At 41.7% G+C, this 26070-nt stretch overlaps 1 protein-coding gene across 1 annotated transcript in view; it reads right to left on the bottom strand.

Annotated features, from left to right (window-relative positions):
- The window catches only part of efna4 (ephrin A4), a gene marked incomplete at both ends in the record, with an annotated part of 29966 nt that extends 5133 nt beyond the window's left edge, over nucleotides 1-24833 (bottom strand). Inside the window, 3 exons of the mRNA XM_079239966.1 lie at nucleotides 1348-1416; nucleotides 5322-5620; nucleotides 24721-24833. Coding sequence (XP_079096092.1) covers nucleotides 1348-1416; nucleotides 5322-5620; nucleotides 24721-24833 — 481 coding nt within the window. The remainder of the gene's footprint in view (nucleotides 1-1347; nucleotides 1417-5321; nucleotides 5621-24720) is intronic.
- Between the last annotated feature and the right edge of the window lie 1237 nt (nucleotides 24834-26070).

Raw genomic sequence — 26070 nt, 5'->3', positions numbered from 1 at the left:
GGTGTAAAAGACAAGGAGGCGTAGATCCTGAAATTTAGTCAGGATTAGCTCTGGTTAAGAAATAGGATAAGAGGCTGAAAAATCAGTAGAGGAAACTCAAGATGGGTGTGTGCATCTTGTAGGTGGACCTGTTTCTTCCCCAAAGTAGAGCTGATTCTATCAGAAAAGTGAAGCGTGTGTGTGTGTGTGTGTGTGTGTGTTTCTCCCAGCATTCATATCCACATGATTTTTAAACATTTTGATCATTTCAGCTTAAATAGGCTGATTAAGGAACGCTGTCAGAAGGTCAAGAATACATTAGCATTTTGTCACAGAACAACTGTCTGAGGTGTTTCTAATTAATGACAGCCGTATAATTAGCATATTAAAAAAGTCATCAGCCTTCACTTTGATAATAACAGCAAATTATTCCCCATCTCATTTTACACCAGAGCAGAGATGTCATTTAGGAATTCATTTTTAGATATATGAAGCTTTTTATATTCTTTCTTTTTCATCCTTTTAAAGCCAAACTGATAAATCTAATCTGCAAGGTTGGGAGGTATTAGTTAGACAACCTTGCAACGGCTTTTTCTAAGAGAAAAAAAAAAAACCCCTCACAGTTCAGACTGGGACAGCACAACAAGCCCCCTGCAGATAACGTTAGGATGGGAACTGGGACAGACGTCTCAGACATGCGGCGAGGACACGCACACACATGCACATTCAACATCAACTGCCAACGATCGCAAAGATCACACGCAAAGGTCCATAGACTCACGCACGAGTGCAGAAAAAAAAAAAAAAAACCCACACACACATACACTCATACACAGCACCCATGCAAAGAGAAAAGAGTTGTATGCATAGAAGGCGCACACACCGACAACAGTACAGGGATTCCCACAGTGATTGGGCAGCATTCCCAACCGGAATGGGCAGCTCACTGGACTGGAAGACTAACATTACTCCAGGCGGGCTCTGGATTAGATCAACTCTGGGAATTTCACACTGGGAAAGAGAGATGGGTAGTGGGAGAATGAGGATGACAAGGCTGGAGAAAAAAAAAAGGGAGGCAGAGGTGGTGTCATGTGTGTTTAAGAGGAAAGTGATGCTTTAAAAAAAAAACCCTCTAATTAGTTTTAAAAGCCAATGTAAAGTGGTGAAGAGTTAAGCTTCTAAAGAGCTCCCATCGTGCAAGGTTAAAGAAAAGAAAACAGAAGGAATGGCTGTAAGGATGAGTAGCAGTTTAAACATCAGTCTACAGTTACAACCTTGATGGCAGAGATGAGAGAGGCAGAAAAGTCTATTGGTGTACAAAGGGGAAAGGATGAAAGGAAGGACAGATGAAAAGAGGAGTGTACTCACTGGGCTCACAGCATACTGTGACTCGCAACTTCATACATGGCAGAGGAGGGCCTTCATCTGTGGGTAGAGCTGTGGAAAACAACATGTAAATAGGCTGCTTACTTATCGAAAATGCTGGAAAGATGTATCATTTTTATTAAGCAATTTTATTCAAATTTACCAATAAACTAAATCTCGTTTTCCATTTTAAAGACGCTGCATTTGGTTTACAGCTTGACTTTCCAATGGAATTCAAAGTGCATATTGGAAATGTTTCATCTTTCATCCATTCTCACTTGTCCCAACATTTTTCTAAAACTAAAATGAAAATAAATGTTTCTAATATTAGAAGGAAAAATTTTTGTAATGTATTACCACCGGAAGTTGTGCTCACTGTTGACTTAATGTAGAGGAAGAATGAAACTTTTTCCCCAGACACGCAGTTTGTAATTTAAGTTCAGTTTTGCAAAGATGAATCTTTGGATGAATTCTGAGGTATTTCTCAATAAGTTTAGATATTCTGATTTCAACATTTCCACATAGGATAAGGGTAATTCCTTTCGAAAAGTTTTAAATATCAAGTGAAAAAGGTTCAAAATCAGGCACATCCTGAGGAATGGAGGTCAATCTGTCACTACTTTTTCTGTTGGTGAATAAAAAACACATCGGAAGACATTTTCTAGTGTGCGAACCTGCATTTTTTCAAAGTTTTAAATATAAAAAAAAAAACAGTTCTGGCCTGTTTTTACAACATTAGTTTTTGATTTATGTACTGTCCCATGTAATTTGACTAGAATATGTGCAAGTCTATTTATTTGCTGTGTAAACTATTGTCGAGAAAATGTATTTATAAGCATCAGATTTGAATATGTGGATTGAGCCCATTAAAAACTTGTCAAATCTTCTCTCTCAATCCCAAACAGCTTATTTTTCTGTTGATGGTACCCCATAGCCTTAACTACAAATCAGTCTGACGTTGCCTTGTGGGATGGGTCCTATCCACATTGGTGAAATGTGACATGACTGTAAGAAACAACAACTGGCTTCAGTAACAGGGTCCATACTCACAGGTACTGCTAATGAAGCACCTGATCAGCAGCCCCTGTGATACCTGCAGCTCAAAACTTGAGTCAATAGCAGAGTAAGCTGTTTGGCATTGTTAAATTATATTATACATGTTTTCTTTCACAATCCACATTTTAAACTCTTCTGCTCATCCCACAAGTGCATTTTACATACCATTGTAACAATATTTAAAAAGGCAATAAAAGGACCTTCCAACAGCAACAATAACTTCCAAGAAGCATCGTTACAAGAAAATAAAAAAAAAGGTTTCCACCTCATATTTTCTGTGCTGTTTCAGTGACTTTCATAAGACGTTTTGATAAAATCTGAAAAATGAATTCAAGTATCTCAGAAAGTCAAAACAGTTTTTTAAAGCTAGAGATTAAAATAGCAAGTCTGTGGAAGTGAACACCTACTGCAGTTGCTGTGCACTAGCAATCAACATTTTGGATGCACTTTCCCATTAGATTTAATGGAAAAGTATGTCCAAACCTTTGACTGGTACTGTAAATGCCTATTCCTGTAAGTTATATCACCTATGTAAATTTGAGTCAGTAGTATTTTTTATTTAATAACACAATCAAGCTCACAGGAAAAGTGCATCTTAGAGTTAGATACTTGTATCCAAAATATCCATATATGAGATATTCACTTTACATTGAATACTGTGAATCACCGACCTTTTGATTAGTTATTACTATTAGCTATCATTGAAACTTTATAGTGTCATCTGTAACGTTCCCAGTGTTCCCAGTCTCTGTGTTTTCATTCTGATTGCTTGTGTGTTGCACATCGTTTGGTGTTTTTCCAGTCTTTTTCAGATACAGAGCAGGAGTTGCTAAAGTATCGACATACAATCTATTAATCTGTTTGTGTTTTCTTGCATTTGCATTAAAGCCACAAAACACTGAGCTTTCTCTGTGTCTGATACCGTCCCTTTAAATTGTTCCATGTCAGGAGTAGCTGACTATCAGAGGATGTCAAGGTGTTTCCTGTTTTTGATTCCCAGATGATGACCCAGAGAAATTGTGGATTTGGGCAGTCTGACAGGGACCTAGCAAGAGTGGGTTGTGAGTGTCATAGTTTATGGCAGAGAGGAACTGAGCTCAGCTCAGACTGAACCAACTAATGCCATTAGTCTTACTAATGCTATTGTACTGTTCTCTCAGGCTAATGCCATTATGCAGTATCCAGAGCTGCAGGCCAATTCAATACAAAAACCCTCGAGCCAGACATTTGGACCAACTTTACGCCTTATCTTTGATGTGGACAAAACGCACACAATCACTCTGAGCCCGCCATGGCCTGACTGGGGGGGGGGCTATTGTTGCTTTTCTGTGAACTGGCATGAACAACTACAATAGCTCAGTGTGCATGTGTGTACATATCTACATGTGTGGATCCACTCTCTCATACCCTGGCCTCACAATACTCCATTGTCCTCCAGTACGCAACAGTAATTTATGTAAAGATTCTTTCTCTTCCTTCATTTCATCTATCCCTTTTCTCCTTTGCTTTTGTTATTGTCCCTTTTCTTTCTCCAGCGTGGATTCCTCTCACCCATCCTCTCCCATCCCCTTCTCACACCCTCCCTTCTTGTACTGTTAGGCCGTGTCCATCTTTTGCTCTCTCTCCCTGTGTCAGTCTTCCACACTCCTCTACCTCCGTCTGCCTCTCCGCCAGCTTTTTTTCCCCCTCCCTCCCCGTTGTCCCGTATTGATCCCTATTTCTTCCTCCTAGATACTGCCATCCCACTGCCTCCATGCTGTCACCCCTCCATACTATGCATTCACTTGACTGTTTCATTCTCTGCCTTGTTGTTTCATGTACACCTCCTCTTGGAATGACAGCAGAAGTTGTAAAAAACAAGAAAAAAAAAGATCTTAAACTCACTGAATCAACTTGTGTGACTATCTGTCCCTTTTCTCCCTTCAGTGGTGTGAAAAAGATGAGCGAAGAGAAGTTTGTGAGGATTTCATGGAAAAAAACATCTTGTATAAAGCCTGCAGGTTTATGAAAGAGTCATACTGATGCCATTCTGCATCCATTTACAGGAAATATAAACATACGTATATCTGCAAAAATTGTAAACATCATAGATCAGATACCAGCTGATATAATGCAAAACTGAAACAAATAAAAAGCTAATAATAGGGCCGTGACGATAAGCTAGAGTCCCGATTCGATTAGATTCCAATTTGTTGGGTGCCGATTCAATTTAAATTGCGATTCTCACAATTCCTTGATATTGCTGATTTTTGTAGATTAAAAACAAAAACAAATATAAATGTACAAAACTTGTTTTTGCTCATCATTTTTCTTGATTGCTATATTAATATAAAATATATACATGCAATATATACATACAAGCCAGACCATCATTCTGCTGCTATAATGCCCAAATCAATTTTTCAAATCAATTTTTTAACACAAAACAAAATGTTTTAAAATTGTGAAGCAAAAAAATCCAGATATTCAAATATTCAATTCGATTTTCCTGTCTCTACTAATAACTTTATATTTTAGACTACATATGATCATCAATGATGCTGAATAAGCAATAAATAAAAGATGAATAGATTTGTTCATAAGTTTGCATTACTTTTTAAAATTTTGATCTAATCAAAATCTGTTTTATTTACATTTATGCAAGATCCGACAACGGCCAGTGTTGAACACTGAGTACAGATGAAGAGCTCAAACAGCTGCAATAGAAAATAAGCATTTTGCTTATAACCAACATACAAATGGAAACAAATATTTTTAATTAATTTTTCAAAATTGTCAATTAAATTTTTTCCAAAACTCCAAAAGCAGAATCAAGTTCCGTCAATTTGTCTTTAAATATCTTTCTGGTCTTCATGGTGAAATATCCCTCCCCAACCAGACATGCAGAAACACACGCCACCACACACACATCCTATACTCACAGCTGTAATAGTAGTGTTTCCCTGGCAGGAACTCGAACCCGAGTGAGAAGGGTGTGAACCTTTGGATCTTTTCAGAGAAGCGAACTGGTCCAAATGGAGCAAAGGGGTTGTTACATTCCCACCTCTTGTTGGCCCCTATGGTCTCCACACATCCTTTGAATGACTCCTCTCCTATGAGGTAGAGGGCAAGTGTCTCTGGCTGTTCAGTATCTTGGGTCCCCGTGTCAGGGTAGTAAGGGCAGTAGATGTCCAGGTAATCATTGAGATTAATCTGGATGGACAGGTCTCCTGCTAGTAACCTGGAAGAAAGAATGACAAGGACATGAATATTTTACACACCAATTACAGAGTAATACATAAGTGAGGGGGTGATTGGACACAAAGAGAGCCTGAGGAATGAAGGTACTTCTAGATGATTGATAGCTCATCAATACAACCCAACTACAACCAGTAATGAAACAAAGTAGTGCAGATCTTCATGAACATTTTGGGATTTTAAAATCGTACAACTTTTATTTGCACACCACAAAATAAATTTAGCCAAGTGTCATGCAATTAAAGATAGGAAAAAAGAGAGAACAAATCCTCAAGTGCTAATTAACACCACTGAGAGCAGATGAGTGTAAAACAAACTCAACTCCCTTTGCTTTCTGCTTCTAGCATGCAGTACAGAGAGACAGAGATGTGTACATCTTAAGCAAATGCACATGTGCATGCACAACGTCAGAGGTTGGCTGGCTTTTGGCATAACAACAACTCTGGACAAGATGGCATCATTAGAACAGACGAGCAGGATCATCCGGGCTTCTTTCAGACCAATGGTTGTGACGTCCTGTTAGTTAGAACATAAAGAGTTACCCACATACAAGCTAACAGGAGAAATACTTCAGGGAAGGAAGAAAGGAAGAAAAGGTGAAAGCAAGAGAGTTAAATTTGTGTGGCAAATGAAAGGAGTAACAGTGAGATATGAGACAAACTCTAGAGGAAAGCAGACAACTGATATTAAAAGTTGAGCAGAGGGGCCAAAACAAAGATAAAAGGAAAAATTAAAGGCAAAAGCAAGAGAAAAGTTGGATGAATAGGTGAAAATAGCAGACCACAGAGAAACGAGAGTAAAGTGTTTTAATTAGCGACCCCAGAGAGTCTAAGTGCAGACACAGAGAGGAGAACAACGGCGTGCTGGAAGAGAGGAGATGGACTTTAATTGGTCTCCTCTTCACACGGAGCAGCAAGAGAGAAGAATGAGGGGCAGAATGTGGCTCAGGCAGAAGGTTCAGGTCTGTTGGTGGGAGTCTTTATAGAGGGGTGACAGAGCGGAGGAAAGAGGAAGGGAGTACTGGGAGTCAGTGAAGGGGAACATGGGAGGGAAAAGGAGAGTAGTATGGGGAAGAGGTGGAGGAGGTGGTGGTGCATGGCAGAGTAGTCTCAAGTTAAGTAGTTGAACAAAGAAAAAAAAAAAATCACAAAAAATAAAGAGGAAAGATGTGAGCCGAGAAGCAGGAGGAGGAGGCGGCACAACTGATGAAAACAGAAATGAAGCACATAGATGTGTCAGGAAGCAGGGGTCTGTGAGGGGCTGCAGAGTGTATTAAAGATGGATGGAGCAATGACAAAAGAATCAGAGAGAACGGGACCTGAAATAAAAAAAGATCCCTAAAATAATCCTCGACCTTAATAGTAACTTGGAAACTGGATGCGAGTGCTGTATGTCTGTGGACGCTGAAGTTGGTATGTGTGTGTGCGTTGGAGATGCCAGTGAAGCCCTGGAGGCTCACCAAAGCTGCTTCCTCCTCAACATCCACCATGTGGAATTGACGATTTATCAACAGGACAGGACACCATTGATCAGGATCCTTCACTCAGGACAGGATGCACATACCTAACCTGCTATGATCAATACCCCCCCTTGCTTATTGTGTGTCTGTGCACAGCCATGTCCAATAGCTCTATTACCTGTGTGCACTAATTACAGCAGAAAGGATGCTTGACTGTGTGGTCAGATGCACACTAAAGCACATGAGGCATCATGGGCACACACAGAGAGACACACACAATCTGTTTCTCTTTGTACCACCTGCGGTGCTTTTTAAGACACCTCTGAGGCTGAGGATGCTTACTGTCGAAGTGTGTGTGTGTGTGTGTGTGTGTGTGTGTGTGCGTGTTTTAATAGACACATGCTGTGTCAATATGCTGCACTTCTCCTTGCACACACCAGTCACCTCAAGATTCCTTGATGCAGCTGAAGTGCCCCCACCTCTCCCACCCTCAACCAAACCTGACTCTGAAGCCCTCCACAACCTTCTTCAACTCCATCTCATCCCTATTCTTTCCCACAACTTTGGATGACATGCACTCATCCTCCATCTGTTGCTTTCCAAGACTGCATATCCTATATAACCTGACCCCCCCCTCCCACCCCACCCCACCCATTTCCTCCCACAGGCCTCCAGCCTCAGCCTGTGCCATATGCATGCCAGCAATTACAGAGTCGGTATGCTGTACTGATGTCAACCTGTCATCCCTCTTTCCCTCCTCTCTCCTTCCTTCTTCCCCCTTCTTCGTCTCTGGGCCTGGTAGGCTTGGGTACGCCCTAATTACACTCAGCATCCTCCCCTCATGCCAGCCACAAGGCAGAGAGGTGACAGCACTGGGGCATCATGGGAGCACCGAGGAGCTGTGGGTGTCAGAGAAGAGAGTGTTGAAGCAGTCTGTATCACTGAGAGACTCCTCCAGATGCAGCTAAAAGGACTCTTTGGGTCCAGTTAGCCTGAACTGAGGAAGAGGGTGAAAAAACAGCATACACAGTCACTGCTCACAAATACAGGTTTACACACACACACACACACACACACACACACACACACACACACACACACACACACACACAACAAATCATGAAATTATTTCAAGAGAATAAAATATGCCTCATCTCTCTTGCCACAGGGTGATCAGTGACACCCTTGTGAGACTTGTGCAAGCTTGTGGTTGATACAAAGTAATCTCACCGAAGAGTCGAATTGGAAATAAAATGCTTGGCTCTTCAGAGAAAACCCTGAAAAGGTCGACAGTTATCCTCTCAAAATCACAGGAAATTGTATTCAAAACCCGAAAACTGAATGTAGCTGATATCCTGCAGATGTGAGTGTGTGTGCACACAGAGGTATTGATATGTGTGTGCAGTTTTAATGAAATGCAGAGGGTTAACTGTGGCACAGACCTTTGATCCTTTAATATGAGAGAATAATTAAAGGAGCAACAATCTTGCAACATAGCCTCAGGAATACAGAACAGATATTTGATCGCTCACAGAAGCAGCCTAGTGTGCATCCCAAATGTGTGCATTAACAAATGTACTGCAACACATTGACAATGCGAATAACATGCTTACTGTGTACTATTCACCCAAAATAAAATGCAGATATGTAGTATGCAATACTTTTAATGCACAGCTTCCCACTAGTGATGGTCCTCAAACTAAACCCTAGTATAAAAGCCTTTTGGTTCCTTTCAGTAACGATGGGAGTCCAGAGAGCTTGGTTGAGCCTCAGATCTTCTGTGGTTAATCACAGCAGGGTAAGCGTTAACTCAGGGTAGTATGCTGTCTGAGCACAGCACTCTGTGGTTACCCGAACTTTGCTAAGCATACTGTAGCATGACACGGTTACAGTCGCTGTGGTAGCTGCTGCAGGAAAATACTGGGAGGATCTTGGATGCTTGCTATGGCCTTGCAATGCAGCATTTATTAAAAGTGGAACTATTATGTGCATTTCAGGCTAATTTATTTTTATTTCTGAGACCAGAAGAGCTAGGACTGATTGAGTTATTGTCACAAATTGCTTTATTTACTTCAGACCGACCCTCTCCATAGGCTGTCAGATCAGCCTGCGGGCAAAACGAGTGGGTTGAGACTCTTCCGCATTAAGCCCCGCCTCCTGCCACATCATTGTAACATCTCATAAACACAAGGATTAGGCTAATATGAACTCAATGAAAAAAACCAAAATACAATGTCAACACATAGCATACAGCCCTACATGTTGGAACCTGAATCAGACCCTGAAAACAAAGTGGAAAACAGCAACCCACAGCAACGAATGCAGCAGGATGTCTCTCTTTGGTAAACTCACCAGCCATCATTGGAAATAACTTTATCTGACGTTTTCCACCCACCTGATGTATTTGTACATGCCCTTGTTAACCAGTAGAAGGTAACCAATCACCAAACCTTATCCCCTGGGACGTCACAAGGATTTCCAAGTAGAAAAAAACTCTCTAAAACGACACGTTTTTCGTCGCCATGGAAACCGAACGGAGAGAGTGCTGGAACTCAAACTCAAACTCAAACATGCGTTTAGGTGATCAAAAACAGTGCCGTTCACGTGTCTGATGTGGATTCAACACTGTAACACTGTAGAAAGCTCATAAAACTCCAAATACCATAATAGGACCCCTTTAAGTTTTTTTCACATGAGATACTGTAGGTGAGGACAGTTTCTGCTAGGCTGATTACTAAACATTAAACTAACTTTTACAACATTAATTCAGGTTTGACCTCAGTGTCATCAAAGGAAACAGGTCAGACCTGTATGAACAACAACAAAACTTCATTTTATTTGAAGATGAATGGTTGTGCTCAGCTTTCATGTAGGGCTGGCTTTTAGCAAGTTTATACAAAATGTGCATTTGCCTTGCTTGAAAACATGTTGGTTAACTTTCGAGTGAAGTGGAAAAGCACAGTAATATTGGCTTTGTCACACCATAACATTTAATTACTTAATACTGAGAGTATAAATAGTTCTATGAAAATACAGTCAGTTGACTTGGTAAGCTGACGGTACATCCATCCCTGCCTTGTTTATGGTTAACAAGTCAGTTAGTTGGCAAGCTACCTTGCCATGCTGTGCAGTGGCAGGAGAACGCTATGGTACTCTCCTTCCAGCCATAGCTTGCCAAATAATCAGTCCAGTACCCTATTTTACATCATGATGAAGTAGTAAATGTCTTTTCTGTCATTTTAATATCCAGCTCATACTTTACCAAGGTTGAAAAATGATTGTTACCTTGCATCATATTATGGAAGCTTGCCTCTAGCAACTGACATCAGCCGTTCCACCTTTGAGTGTTTAGTGGAGCAAATGAACCTTTTCTGCCCCAGAACTGGTTGTTTATGGAGATTACACTGCTTTTTTTCCCCCCTTGTGGGCACATAATAATAATAATAAAAAAGTAACCAAACCAAAACATATTAAATTCAGGTATAGAAAACTGAGAAAAATTAAAGGTGAATGCAACTATGACAGGTGTGTAAATGCAGACTTTTCTGTTGGGTATAATTAATGGGAATAAGAGAGAAGTCAAGGCAAAAGAAGAAGCCACAGATAGTACAGGAAGAAAGTGAAAATGAAGCACTAAATAGAAAGAACAGAAAGAACATTTCTTTGTGGTCTACAAAGTTGCAGCGATCTCTTAAACCACAGGCTACCCAATGTTCAGAGGAAAAAAAACAAAAAAAAAGGAAAAGTCAGAGAGAGAGGAATAGTTAACTTCATACTTCTTGTTTCTTTGTTCACCATTTCCTCTCTCCTGCCCAGTCGAAATGCATGGAAAACAGAAAAAATGAGGCCCCACACCCCTCCTTACCACCACCCCTGATTCACCTAGCGTTGCCCCCTCCATACTTACACAAAGCTGAGCTGTGCTCACAGCCCAAACACCACTGCTGTGTCTATTGGGGTGCTTACTCCCCTCAATGCACACAAACAAGAATGGTACCCCCCATGTATGACCATCTGTGGCCCCCCATCACCACCATGCCTGTCCAGCTGGCTCCAAAAATCCTTTGATTACACCCTGTTTCACCCCACACCCTCAAAAATCTGTAAACCCCACCTCTTCTGAGTCTAGGTTTTAGTAAACAGTGGCTAAAGACAGGACTAACACTTCATCACTGACAGGAAAGCCAGACCTAAGAGGAACAACCTGTTGTACTTATCTCCTCTTTCCTGTTTGGTATGCCAAACCGAGTGTGTGTGTACATACATTTGTGTGTCACTGCTTCCTTCATGGTCAGCAGGATGTGTACTTCAGTTGTACAGAAGACTTTTTGCTTTTTTCTCTGTGACTTGTAACCTCTACAAGTGGATGGAATGTGAACTTTCTGGCAAGATTTCTGTCTGCTGTCTCCATCTGTGGTTTTCTTTAAATGCCACTTTGGAGCACTCACACTTGCAACAATAAAGTGACAATGGAAAAAAAACCAAATAGTACTTTCCCTAAAAATTATAGAAGGACACACGCACACATTACACTTCATGTTTTATGCATGGACTTGAATTTGGTAAGTGTTGACCTCCATGTGTCAGCTTAATAAAGTGATTGGCAGCACATTTGTTCTTCTGCAGGCTCAATTAAAGGCAAATACCATTCAAACTGGTCTTCAGTTTGCCTTCGGCATCCATATAAAACACAGATATACACACACCTGCTGCTTCAGGCCAAAAGGATTCTAAGCTTCAAGTAAACACAGACCCTATTTTCTGCCTGTTATGGCATCGGTCCACTTAGTGTGTGTGTGTGTGTGTGTGTGTGTGTGTGTGTGTGTGTGTGTGTCCATCCTGTGGGACTCAGCAGCATAACAGTATGTATAGCGACAGCCAGAAGAGCTAAAGAAAATTGCAAGAGTCAAGCCCACAAAATCCACCTGTATAGTCACCAATTCATCTGGACCATTTTGATATGGCTGTAGGTCTGCAGAAACCATGAATCCCTCTTGAGGCAGAACCCTGTCATGCAGGCATCATTCTCCCTGTGTGGTCTAGTCTGATCCTAAAATAAGCTTTCCAGTGACTTTTCTAGGAGGTATGAAATTACCATCTACAATGTACAGTAAATGGACCAGAGAGCCGTCCTGCAGTCTTTTTCTGTTCTGTGTTTGCCAAGAGCCACCGCACGGTGAAGTGTTGCCTTGTTTTACCTGCCAGAGTACTACAGCTGGAAGTAAAAGTCTGACTTGAGTCTTAGCTGTGCGTGTGGAAGTGGGTACACTTTAGAGTTTGGCGTGCGAGAGACAAGACGGAACAAGATCAAGACTTTCAGCTTTAATGCAGAGAAAGTCTGCGGCAAAAGAAATGTGCACATGCTAAAGCGGAGTGCACGTACAACAGGGGGTGTGCAAAGGGGTAAATAAGGTCAGACGTGCTGTTACCAAGACAACCACCAATCTTGAGCTGGGATTGGTGCCAAGCCAACGCCCCACCCATCCATCCTGTGCTCCATCCGTCTTTTTCCTGCATCCCTCCGTCGGACAGCCTAAACCTCAGAGTAATGAGTGCTCTCCATGTTTTTTAGCGGTCCAAATTGAGCTGCAGTGTAAATAGAGGGCTGATTTGTACAGGTGCCAGGCTCAGACACAAAAGCTTGAATATAGCTACAGAACCACCCCACTCAGCCACCGACAGGACCGATTTTTGAGATTGGGCGGGGGGGTAAAGACGAAAGATGGCTACAAAAAGCCACATTTAATGTACTTATCAAAACAATCAAACAGCATTGCTGCAGTGGCAACGAAGATGATCCACTGTGTCAACATTTGTTTCACATTTATGTGCTAAAAAGCTGACAGACCCTGCAGATTAACGCAGCACAAGATCAAATCCTAATAACAAATTTGCACTAATTAATAACTGAGTTAAGCAGCACTTACACAAAGGCAGATTATTTAGTTCTGCAATTCACTGATCTGAATCTTTGAAGGAGAACCAGACCATCTTATTTAGACTCAATTGATTAAACACAGACAAATTCTATTAATAGATGCAGATATATACACACACACACACACGCATACAAAAAAATCATATAAATCTGTAAAAATGGCTGAGAATGAGTGTAGGTATGAAATGTTCATTTTCTTTTAAATTGCTTTTTCATCCTGTCTGTGTCAAACATTGTTTGTGTGAATCTGAGGCTATGTCAAAAATTTGATTTACAGCTTATAAAAGCCATTTAAAAGCCCCCCCCCCCCCCCCCCCCCCCCCCCCCCCCCCACACACACACACCTTTTTGTATACCCTCATTGTAGAACCTGCGGAGACCTTTTCCTGCATCTAGATCTCGGAACAACAGTAACCACCAGATTCATGACGGAACAATGTCAATATGAACTTCACATGTTGTACATCGCTGTAAATATCAGCTAATATACTGCAGCGCCTCATGTTAGCTATTCAAAAAGAACAAAAAAACAACAATGAATCAAACTCTTTCAGGCAGGAGAATCTCACATTTTTAATCATCAAGTAATCAGATATTGACTATTTCTAACATAAAACCCGAGTTGCTCATGTGCAGCTTGCCCTTTTAAGCTTTTTGAGAAAAGATCAGAACTTTAGAAGTGATCAATAATTTGAAATCTCATTAAAGTGACATTTTCAGGCTACTTCATTAAAATCAGATATTACAAATTAGTTCTCAATGAAACAAAAATCCTCTTTGTTTTACTAGGCTGTATTTATCTGAGTCAAAGGGCTTTTTCAATTAAGTCTGTATTGTTTGTACCATTTTTTTACACTGCATAACAAACACTGATATAATTTTGCACATTCGATTTCAGTCTGTTCCTTGTGGAGTTTCATTGAGCAACATACACCCTGCATTTCCTTTATTAAACTATACTCAACTATGCATATCTGTGGCCCAGGTATTATGGCCCCACCTGTTTAAAGTGGGTTAAGGAGGACAGGCAAGCAACCCCTCCAGACACACATTTTCTCAGATACAGTCATCATATTGAAAAGGGCACTCGCAAAGCAAATACACTCCACTAATAAATCAGACTTGGCTTTGAAAATCCATCATTTACAAACTGGGTCACACTTTTGATGTTGTAGTTTCTCATTTTTGTTCACAGTTTTTGTCTTGTTGTCTGTGATGTGAAGGTCAGTGCTGGATGGGCAGCTTTGACTTCTTAAAAATATATGTCTCTGTTGTGCATTCCTTCTTGCTTTACCAGTGGTTTATTATGTGATGGCTGTTAAGTTGAGCCAGTTATTCCGCTGCATTTCAGTTTGCCATTCAACCACACACAAGACATGCCAAAGAAACCTGCTCTAACATCCAACTGGCCTAAATAATTTAAAACAAAGGAAAGAAAAGAGAAAGAGACGATGAATAGAGAGAGGTTGCAGAGCAGAAGAGTTAAAGAGTAAACTGACTAAGTTGGTCACTTTCAATCCCATTTCAATCTCATTTCCTTCCCCCACTTGGCATGCCTTCACCTTCCCATCCTCTCCTTTCACTGCTTCTTTCACCACCGTTTTACCCACTCTGTCCTCCTTCCCTCCCTCTCTCTGTCTTTTTCTCTGTTTATCTAAGCACTTTCACGGTCACTGCTTTGGAATCCCAGGAGTCTAAACTGCCCCCTTCCCTCTCCCACCCTTGCAGCCGATCCATGCTTCTCTCTGGCTCTCCATCTTTCTCCGTCACATCGGCTGAGATTCATATCACTCTGTGTGTCGGGGGTATGGAAGGTCCACTTTATTCCCCCTCAAGGCATCCATCTTTGTCCTGTTCTAGTCACGCACAGCCACTCACCCGCCTCACCCCGCCCTCATGAACATACAGTAGGAGTTCAATCAAAAGAGCCATTAAATAATATTAAGGAAATTTTCTCTTTTCAGTGTGAACTTGGCTACAGACAGACAATTGAGTTTGTGCCATTTAAAATCGCCATACAGTAAATTCAGCACCAATCATTAGCCTAATTTTGTGAATTAAAATTCATGCGTTTGACACTTGAGCTGATAGAACTGGATGGCATGGTCGACCTTGAGTCTTTCTTAGAAAGGCCAGAGTTCCACAACATGGATGAAAGGTTCAGACACAATAAGAGGAATGAGGAGGGGGGGTTTGGATTTAAGAGTTTAAAGGAAGGAAGTTGTGAGGGTCATGAAGAGAGGTGCAGACAGGATTAACTGATTATTTTGGGATTAAAGATGACTGGTTGGCGCTTTAAGTAATGAACCACGATGACCCAAAAACTACAAGATTAACACACAGGAGGTAAGGTATGTGTGGCTTTGAGCGAGTCTTTTTCCTAACAGGAACAGGAATTCCACCGTAAATCAGAAGCAAATAAACAAAAGGCAATAAATATCAATTAGCGACACATTTGATGAAATACAACTCCGCTCTGAACAATCCGAGAGCAAATCCACAAGGATGCCTTCTTAAAAGTAACAAAAGAAAAAAACATGTGTGTAAGAGACTTAATGACTTTCATGACGAGGCATTTGTCACTGAGTGTATTTTAGGAGAACATACATATATAATCCACAAACATGGAGCGTCTGCTACAGTGTTTTGATAGGTGCACTGTGTACAAGAACTCCATTTGCAGCTGAATAGCGGAGCAATGAGATTCATGAGTTCTCCTGCTACAAAGCCACAGCTATGGAGATTTGGGACAGGGCTATTTCTTCTCTTCCTTTCAGCACAAAATACAACTACTACTCCAGATGCTTTCAGACTGTAAGTTACAGCCAATTGATGACCTGATAAATTAGAATAAATACACTTTGGAAAGTAAAAAAAGCACAATCAATAATAAAAAAAAAAAAAGACTGTTTATATTAGTATGGTGAAAATATGACATTTAAAATTCATTCTAAAGACTGGCTTTAATTACAATTTCCTTATATAAAGTTAGCTTTATATGCTTGTAAAGACTGTACAATATTTCACATCATATTTTGCCTGCAAATGTCATAAATGGTAAAAAGAATATAGTGAAAAAAAAAAAAAAAAAAAAAAAAAGAATATAGTGAATGTATGGTGTACACAGTAGGGAGCTTAGTGATACCAGTCATATAGCTGCACAGCTAATCAAAGAACTAATTTAACAATCTATATTCTTCATGCTCATAACTAAAAGATTTTATTGTAGGAAAATGTTGAGGAAAAGATAAAAAAAGAACAAAAAAACAAAAAACATGGAAGCAGAGAGAAAATAGCAGTGAGAGTACCAGGAGACAGGGATCAAACTGTGCTGTACAGCAACTTCCCCCCCCCCGGGAAAAAAAAGAAGATAGCTACAGAAATAACATCTAAATATGCTTGCGCACACTCGCAGACATCCTCCTCTTGCTCATCTCAAAGCATCTGAATGCTGGCATGTTTAAGTGAGCGTATGATCCAACATTTTGCCCCCCCCCCCAAAAAAAATCAGGTAAAGACATTCTGCTGCTACACAAACCAAATGGATCGTGATTCCTCCTCAGGCTCTCCCACGAGTTGGAGCAGCCACGTGTGGATGCAGCCGGGGTGATGGCGCCATTGGCAGCAATGCGAGTGTCCCTCTACGACACCTGTACACTCGCCTGCGTCACAGCTTGTGTGTGGAATGGGTGGAGGAAGGGTTCGCTCCTCATGCCTTCTTTTGACAGTGATAATAATACCCGCTGACACCCTTTCTTCCCCTCTCTCCCTCCCTCCTCATCCCTCTATCCCTGAGGGTCTTCCTGAGCTGTTTTGGGAGTTGAAATCTGTTGACTCTTTCCCCACCAACCTCTCCTTAACACAATCTCCATCCCTCACTCCCTCCACTGTAGGTCTAATGTTTTTATCATCTCTAGGGGCTGCCAAAATAAAAAAAAATGAGGCAGAGAGGAAGTGTGCATGTTCATTTGTGGTTTGTGTGGTATATATGTGCTAGCATCGAGAGGAAATAAAGGTAAAAATCTGTGTGTTTGACGTCATTTGGGGCTGGGGAAAAATTATACTGTGCTGCCACATTCCTGGGAGGGGATGGCAAAAAAATATTAGGTTTTGTTTCAATAAAGATCTTAAAACCATGAATCAGATTTAAAATATCTGTGCAGTTTGCTATTTACTCAGAAAAAACAAGGACACAAGTATCCACCAGATAAATACTTTCACTCTCCTCCCAGTGATTTTATAAAAATACTTTATGCCTCTTTGTTCTTTTCAGATAAACCATTAAGGTGCTTTCTTTTCTAGTAAGGTTATTAGTCCATAAAGTTTGTTCTAGTGTGAAGTCGACTGCTTCAGTTGCTTTTGTAAAAAACCACTGGATACGCTACACCATATCAGCCGAGACACGCAGTGCTGCAGTACATGTCGTGATGTGCTACAAGACAAATAGATTTATGGCTTAGAGGACATAATTTGACAAACATAATCAATAAATAAAATGTGATGAGCTTTGCAGGCCAAAGCAAACAGCCTTCATAAACAAAAAAACAAAAAAAAAAAGCTTTCCGTCATTGAAGCATTTTCCCATTTCCTTCAGGCAGTGCAGCCCTACAGTACAGTTCATTTTTACTGAAAAGAAGATTCTATCCTTCTTTATGCATTTTCATTCTAGATGGCTAATGATTTAATTCTATCACCACCATATCCAGGTCCCTCTTAGATTCTAATCTTTATAAATGACAATTGAAACAGTCACTTTGTCATTTTTGAAGATTTACAGCATGCTTAGCCGGCAATACAGATTATTGGGTCTTTACTTTAATCCAGTGACATGGTGCATTTTCAGTTAACACATCAGCCCCTCGCAGGCATTTACTTTAGCACCGCGGCTTCAAATTTACAAGATTGTAAGCTACCACCTTGTGACAGGACAACTGCAGCACCATGAGCACCAACAGCAAAAGAGAGGTTTGCTTGGAAATGTGCCAAGAAGCACCATAAGCTCTGCACCAAAATTTTGATGAGCAAAAAAAAAAACCAAACCAAAAAAAAAAAAAAAAAATTGTCCCTGGCACAACAGTTAGTGGTGTTATAAATATCTTCACAGGATGATAGAAACATTCACTTTACAACTAAAACAAGTGGATTCATGAACAGAAATCAAAGGCAACAAAAGCTGGAAACAGTAAATGTATGTGGAAAAGTTGTTTTTATGGTGAACAGTTATACTATAAAAAATAAATCCTTTTAGGAGCGATTGCCCTTAAGCCCCTTTCAGCAGCGAAGGTAAGATGACAAACATGTCTCAGTGTCCTGCTGGCCATGAGGACTTTGTCTTGTACACTAATCCAGGCACCTACTACAGCCTTTTGCTCCGCTTGGGTCAATACTAATTCAATTTCTGTCTCTGGGAATTCCCCGGTTGCTTCTTGGTAGGATTCTGAGCTGAGTGGAGGAGCATCGCATGAGCTTATATGTACTTCAAAGGATGTTTCTGCCTGCACGTGTGTGAGAATTTCTACAACCCACATATTGGCTAAACAACCAGTGTATTGTGTTGTTTTGGTTGGGATAAGATTGACAGCATTTCCCACATTCTGTGTTTACACACTGGTCCCCCTCAACTTAATTGCTGTTTTGTACGTCAAAGGAATACACAGTTCATCTGACACCAGCAACAATGACAGCTCATTGTGAGCTATGAATGAATGAATGCACTCCAACTCAGGGCTCACCAACAGTCGCTAACCACCATAACCCCCCCCCCCCATCTTCACACGCACACGGCACAGCAGCCATTTCGTGCCAAAGTCAGGTTTTTATTGTGCCAGCCGAGCTGCAGACACCGACCGAACCGCATTTCATTCCACAGCTGTTCCACCTCATCTGGAGACATTCATACAATGCAACTTATTACAGCTTAATGCAACCTAATGTTGATGTATGTGTGTACACAGAGAAACAGGGGAGCATGGGGCAGAGAAATTGGGAAAAGAGATGAGTCCATATGCAGTCTAGTGATAATGCAAGAAGATGGTGATAATATCAGGGTGTTAAATTGGTATCGACTGACTAAATATCCTGACCAGGAGGAGAGAGCAGCCGTCCTTTCATGCTTCTACACTTCTACACTATGTCTGCTCCGACGGCTCCAAGCTGCACTGTGACTATCTGATCCATTTTAATACAGACATCCTCACTGCCCGAACCTCATTTTCAACACAGTGTGCCCGAGTCTTCCTGTGTGTGGGTATCTCAGCTTTCGTTTCAATTGCCAAGATTATTTTTTGTTGTGCAGCGATGAAGCTGGTTTTATTTGAAGGTATAATATATCACTAAACAGCAAAAATAAGGGATTATGGGTTTCACACAGATGCATGCATGAAAAGTGGAGGAAGCAGAAATGGTTACGGGTAACCCGTAAATTTTCTGTAGGGAAATGGTTGCACAATTTCTCTATGCTCCACCATTAAGGAAAGAAAAATAAATAACAAGCACCCTGGAGCAATTATTCGTCTTTTCCCTTAAACACTTCAGTCACACCTAAACTCAGCTAACAAGTGGAAAAAAACAATGACCTATTTAGATGAGGGGCCAGCACAGCGGTAAGTAAAAGTTCCCACAGTCGCACACCGCTGGCCAGGAAAGAGGATTTTTTTTTTCCCTGTTGAAACCACTTTCACTGCTGGCTGAGAAGAAAACAAAGTTTGGAAATGTGTGTAAAAAAAAAAAAAAAACCACAATCACAAATGAATTAATACTTTGAGTGTTTTAATAGGGCTGAAACATTTCTGGGTTTGTTTTTCCAGAACTGAAATTTATCACACTCCATCGCTTGTCAAGGAAACAAAGACTTCCCTTTTACGCAAACCAGCAGGTCAGCTCCAAAAGTACACAAACACACAACTCTGACAGAGCTATTGTTCCAGTGAAACGAACTTTAGCCAACAACAATGGTACTAAATGTCAATTCTCAGGCATACAAATCACTAAAATCGGTGCCCTGCATTGTTTTCTGACAAAGATGAAGAAGCTTGGTACCACACAAAGTTAATTCACTCGCAGGTAATACACTTAAAACCCCAAACAAACATGCAAAGCGCACTTACAAAGACAGACAAGGTGCACAGCTAGTTTTCAAAATGCCGCCCTGAATCTACACAGATCACTGCACAGCAGTCAATGAGACAATAGAGAGACACAGTGAAGAGACACAGACACTGATACAGCTACATGACAGATGAAGAGAGAAGGAGGGGGAGAGAGAAATTGCTTTGTTAGCAGGACAGGGAATAAAGTGGTAATTACCTCACTGTGGGTTTGTTGATTATAGTTCAGCCAGGTTCTCAATGTTAATCATTTACCAGGGGAAGACAGAGATTAGTACAGACAGACACGGAGAGGAGAGATAGCAGACAATGTGAGGAATATACTCATTTAAATCACACACACACACACACACACACACACACACACACACACACACACACACACACACACACACACACACACACACACACACACACACACACACACACACACACACAAAACAGAGAAGGGACAGAATAATGAAAAAAGAAAAAGTAAAGTGGCTGAAAGTGCAATCATCTTCCCAGAAAAGACATAATTGCAAGTGCTATCTGCTTTCTCTTTACTGTAAGGTGCGTGCGTGTCCGCTGCATGCATATTTACAGATCAGATCTGAATGTGTGTGTGAAGGTGTGGTATGCACAATGTGATTTACTTTGGTCTTTAAACTAGATCTTTCATGACTGCACGCAGGGGGAAATGATGCATAAACAGAGCAGAGATTACACGGGAGACTTATGAGGGCTGCTTTCAATAAAGATACAGAAAACCAATACAAATATTCATCTCCTCATGTGCCGTTTAAACATGCTTCACTGGCTGGGAGCTCACCCTCAGCGTTTGTCTGAGGAGCTGGGAGAGGTGCAGAGAAAGAGGGGGTTCAGAGGGGTCGGCTCGTTTTGATTTTCATCTGCTTTAAGGTTTTGGTCAAAACTTCCAGAGCAAGATGATGTGCAGAAATTGGTAAGAAGACTCGGCTATATTATCCTTAAAGATGAAAAGCTGCCACTCTATAAGAAAATAAAACAGAAAAATGTGTAGAACAGAAAGCAAAAGAATTCAAAAGCAGAGCCTGATGCTTGAACTATAGACAAACAAGTTTGCCTCCTCCCTTTGCAGATAAGAAGGGAACCAATGGCACGGGTGAGAGCTGAAAACAGACAAGGAAATCTAGTAGCTGATTTCAGGGTTAGGCATGACATTTGTTCTTGTTACGGACGTGTGAGCAGATCATACAGACGAGGAAAGCATCCTTCCAGCCATAATATCTAGAAGTAATTCAATGGGTAAAGTTTCGGTGCTTCGAGCAAACTCTTCGACAGATTCCTGAGTGGCTTTATGAGGATGAATGTAGCAGAAGAAGCAGACAAAGCAGCATCAGCAAATACGCTGGTCAAAATGTTTGGGCCTACAGGTTTAAAAGCACACTGTGGCACACGAGAAGGCTCTGAATACACCAATAAAAAGGAGCTTGAGCTCAGGAGAGAGTTAAATCTCAGCACACACAGACACACACACAAGTTCAAGAACTGTGGTTATATAATTTTACTGACCTTTAACTGCTCCAGGAAGTACAAAATAATTTCTCAGCTAATACAGAACTATTGCTCCAAAGGAGATACAGCTGTAAAACTGAGAGCGATCGTAAACTCTCTTCATAAAAATCATAAAAGAGGGTGACCACTTGAGCCCCACCAAGAAAGAAGCTGGGGTATCTGATTCCACAACATTCAGCACTGACCCTGCAAGTCAGTCCATCAGTTCCATTTCAGGTCTCCATTTTTCAATCTAGAGGGTGCTAAATGTGTGCCTGTTAAAGTGTTTCACTGAGCCTTTGTTACAAGCATATTAGCCAGCCGAGAACAGAGCAACGAGGCTCTTCAGTCTCCACTTCACTGCTCCAGCTTCATTAAAACCGTAAATCTACATGTTGTCGGAGAGGTGACGGCCAGGGTCTGTCTTCTGTCATCCATACTGACAAGAACCTGTTTTCTAACCAGCTACAGTTACATGGTCTGAGCCTGTATAGTAACTCCTGTGGAGCCAGAGACAGACAATCCTTTGCTGTTCTGTCAGCATCAGAGGTGAAGTTTTAATTAGCAACATTTATAAAAAAAAGAAAAAAAATCTGAACTTATTAAAACACACACACACACACACACACACACACACACACACACACACACACACACACACACACACACACACACACACACACACACACACACACACACACAAGGCCAACGCTTCCAATACAGCACTGATGGAACAGTAGTGTTAGCAAACAGTTACCTATTTACACACCCAGTAGATCAAATGTAATTTAAACATGTCCTTTGTGTTTTTGCCAGCATAATGAATCCAAGTCATCAGCTACTCACTTTTAAGTGAATATTTATGTGGTTGTCTTCTACATAAACTCCTATGGGAAATAAGGTGGTATGGAGCTATAGTGCATGGTCCCCTAATCACTTTGCAGCTTTGTGCTGACCAAGTAGCATAAACAGACTTTATAGTGGGCAATTTCAATATCTACACTACACATAAAAGCTGTGAAAATGAATCAGAAATGTACATTTTTCTGGCTGGTCGACTAAAGTCTGCTGAAAGATGCTTAAATGCTCTACAGAATGGTGAAATGAGGAGGTAAACTGCAGAGCTGGTTGGTCATTTTCTATAAAATTTAGCAGACGTGAGAGGCAAGAGCATGCAGCTGTTCAATGAAAACCAAAATATCCATTACAGATTCAAGAAAGAAGTTGTGGTCGGAGCCCTGTAGTGCAGTGCTGAGCCAACACGAGCATGGCTCTGCTGTCCCTGGCTCCCTTTGCCTTCGCCTGGCTGCATTTACAGGCCTCAGAACAACCTGGCTGGCTGGCAGTCAGCTAATAGAAAATATGGTACGGGAAAATGACTGAAGCTCAACTAATCACACTGCCAATATCCATCACTGGGCAGGAGGGAGTCATGAGATATAAAGAGGGAGGTGGGAGGGTTGCAGACAAAAAAAAATAAAATGGAGAGGAGAGGAGAGGAGAGGAGAGGAGTCCAGGGGATTCTGGACATCACTGCTCCACTGATAGCTTTGTGATTGGGTGATGTTGTGATGAGAGTGATTCTCTGCCACAGTGGGTTATCCTCCATCGTGATGCTGATGGCATTGTGATTGTGTGGTGTTGCAGCAGACTGTGTGGCCCTGCCACAGGCTGTGACAATTCATCCCTGAATCGCTGGGAAACAAGAAGGTGCTTCCTAATCTTCACAGTGTTCCTCCCAAACCACATTTCTCTTGGCTCCCCATTACTGTACTAGGTTTTACTTGCTTGGACACGCTGGACATAACCATCGCTGACTTAAGCAGAGGAGAAGCCCTGCAGAGCTGACAAAAGAGCCTTTGGGAATATTAACGGCCCCAGAAGTCATATTTCCCTTATTAATAAATGTAAAATACATTTTAGAGCCCACTAGCTATTAAGTAAAAAGATAATCTGAAAGCCACATCTTATGGTCTCTCTGTAAGCATGTAAAGCAGAGGTGTCCAGCTCCAGTCCTCGAGGGCCAGAATCCTGCAGGTTTTCTATGTATCCCTGCTCAGACACACCTGATTCAAATTAATTAGGAGTAGAGCTTAATCAGTTGTGCACGTCATTGGCTGTTTGATCCATTTAGTGGAAGCTAGATGTGTTGGAACAGGAATACATGCGAAACCTGCAGGACAGCGGCCCTCGAGGACCGACTTTGGACACCCCTGTTGTAAAGTAATGATGGGTTTTAGACTTGGCTGGGCAGCTTTCCCACCTCAACCCTTCAATTGACCAAAGTGGAACACCTGGATCAGCAGGTGAGCCTCACTATGCCTTGCTAATGGCCCTAATCAACCTATTACACACACTAACAAACACACACACACACACACACACACACACACACACACACACACACACACACACACACACACACACACACACACACACACACCTCCCCATTACTCAACTACATTCACTTATGCACAGAAGTACTTAAGACTTTAATATACACCTGTGTCATGAGAATGCCATTTAGGGCATTAATCACAACAAATACTTAAGAAAACCCCTCAGTTCTGACTTTCTTTGGGTAGCATAATCACTAACTGCAGTGGTAGCAGAAAGGTGAAATGCAGAGGAGTGGGGTCATTATGATGAAGATAACTGGCTGCAGAGAGGGTGTGATAAAGAAACTGTGTATCAAACAAGCCCAGGATCATGCTCCAGCTTCTTTATTCAAGGCAAATACCAGTCTGATAGCTTTTGGGTTTCAGTAGGCTTTAAGTAATCATACCTTCCCTGCACCCCTCTTTAATTAAGCAAACACAGACGTGATCTGCTGCATAGCTGAGATTCTTTGAACAAACTAAAGCCTGACTCATTCAGAAGAGGTTTAGGTAGTTGTGCAATAAAAGGGCAAGACCAGACTGGCTCCGCTTGTTCTGCGCAAAGGCCGCAAACTTGAACCAGTTGGAGTCTAAACACTGAAGCCTGTGCAGAGAGAGGGAACCCCAAACAGTAGCCTCCTCGCTGCGCCCCGAGGAGACGCGTCAGTACGCGCTGAGTTCTCTCACCTTGTGTTTGTAGAGTTCCAATAAACGACATGTCTTTTGCCTACAACAGCTGGGATAATGCTGAGGAGGAAGACTGTGGCTTTCCAAGCAGAGGCAGCTCCCGGTGTCCACATCCTGTCTCTGTTGGCCGCCGCGGAGAGATTCTCCATCCACTGGAGGGGGTGATCAGGTGAGGAGACCCGATACAGGAGCTCGATGAACAACTTTACCTTGAAGCTTCACTAACTCATGCACGAACTCGCGCTTCTACGTCATCTGCTGCTGCAGTTTGGCATGATGCATCCAGGTTAAGGTGGGTTCAGAACAGAGATTTAACAGTCACAGGCTGGGAGGTGGGAAGTACGCACCATCACGATGGAAGGCTCCTGAGAGTTGGTCCACATGTTGGTTTTAGGCTAAGATTCATTGAACCTTAAAAATGCGACTAACTGCCTAAGTTCAAAGGTGAAACCAAGTACAATAACAATCCAGCAGTTTAGCAACTGAAACTGTCAGCTGGTTTGGCAGCAACAGGCTTCGGAGCTGGAAGGGCGGATGCCCGGAGCGGAGGGCGGTGCCGGGGAAACTTCTAGCCAATCCATCTGCAAGGGTGTGGTTATGTGTGACACTGAACTGTGGAGTTAAATCCTAGTGAGGTGCGCCCACTGGTGTGGGGAGCCTGACTGTAACTGCTCCAGTGTGGCTGGATAACCATCTGGCTTCACCTTCACCTGAAATGAGCCACAGGCTGACTGTGGAAAGACTGTTATCTGCATCTATCTGCGTCATAAAACACCAACACTGTCTGATGGCATTTTCATTAGCAGTAAGTAACATACTTTATAAAGTTCAACAACAACACTTCCACAATTCTCCGTTGAACCTCCTTTCAGCTTCTAACTTCACAGTAAAGCTCCATGTAGGGCAGGATAGAATCATGTAAACAGGTGGCCAACTCACAAGAAGTAACTAGTCCAATAGATCAGTCAAAATAACTGATCTACTGGGCAGTAGAGACTCACACCTCCTTGAATGCTGTCTAGATGCCACATTTAACTCAGCTCCACTTAGATGCATGAGGTTGTTGTAGTGTGTGTGTGTGTGTGTGTGTGTGTGTGTGTGTGTTTGATACGTATTAATTCTCTATTTGTTGTCAGCGGCCCCAGGGGAGGGTGTAGCAACAGTAATCACTACGCCTCTGTGAGAGAAAGCCACTGGTGGTCCTCTCTAATTATCAAACTCTACAATGTGTGAGTGTGTGTGTGTGTGTGTGTCTGTGAGATTGCTAACCCTGCTCTTCCTCCAGTGCTATCACTCATCCAGGCGAGGTTACATTGATAGCTTTGTGTTATTAGCTGCTGCAATTGCATG

Source organism: Telmatherina bonti, assembly GCF_933228915.1.
Source record: "Telmatherina bonti genome assembly, chromosome: 5".
In the NCBI taxonomy this organism is placed as follows: Eukaryota; Metazoa; Chordata; class Actinopteri; order Atheriniformes; family Telmatherinidae; genus Telmatherina; species Telmatherina bonti.
This window is presented reverse-complemented; position numbering and strand designations above follow the sequence as displayed.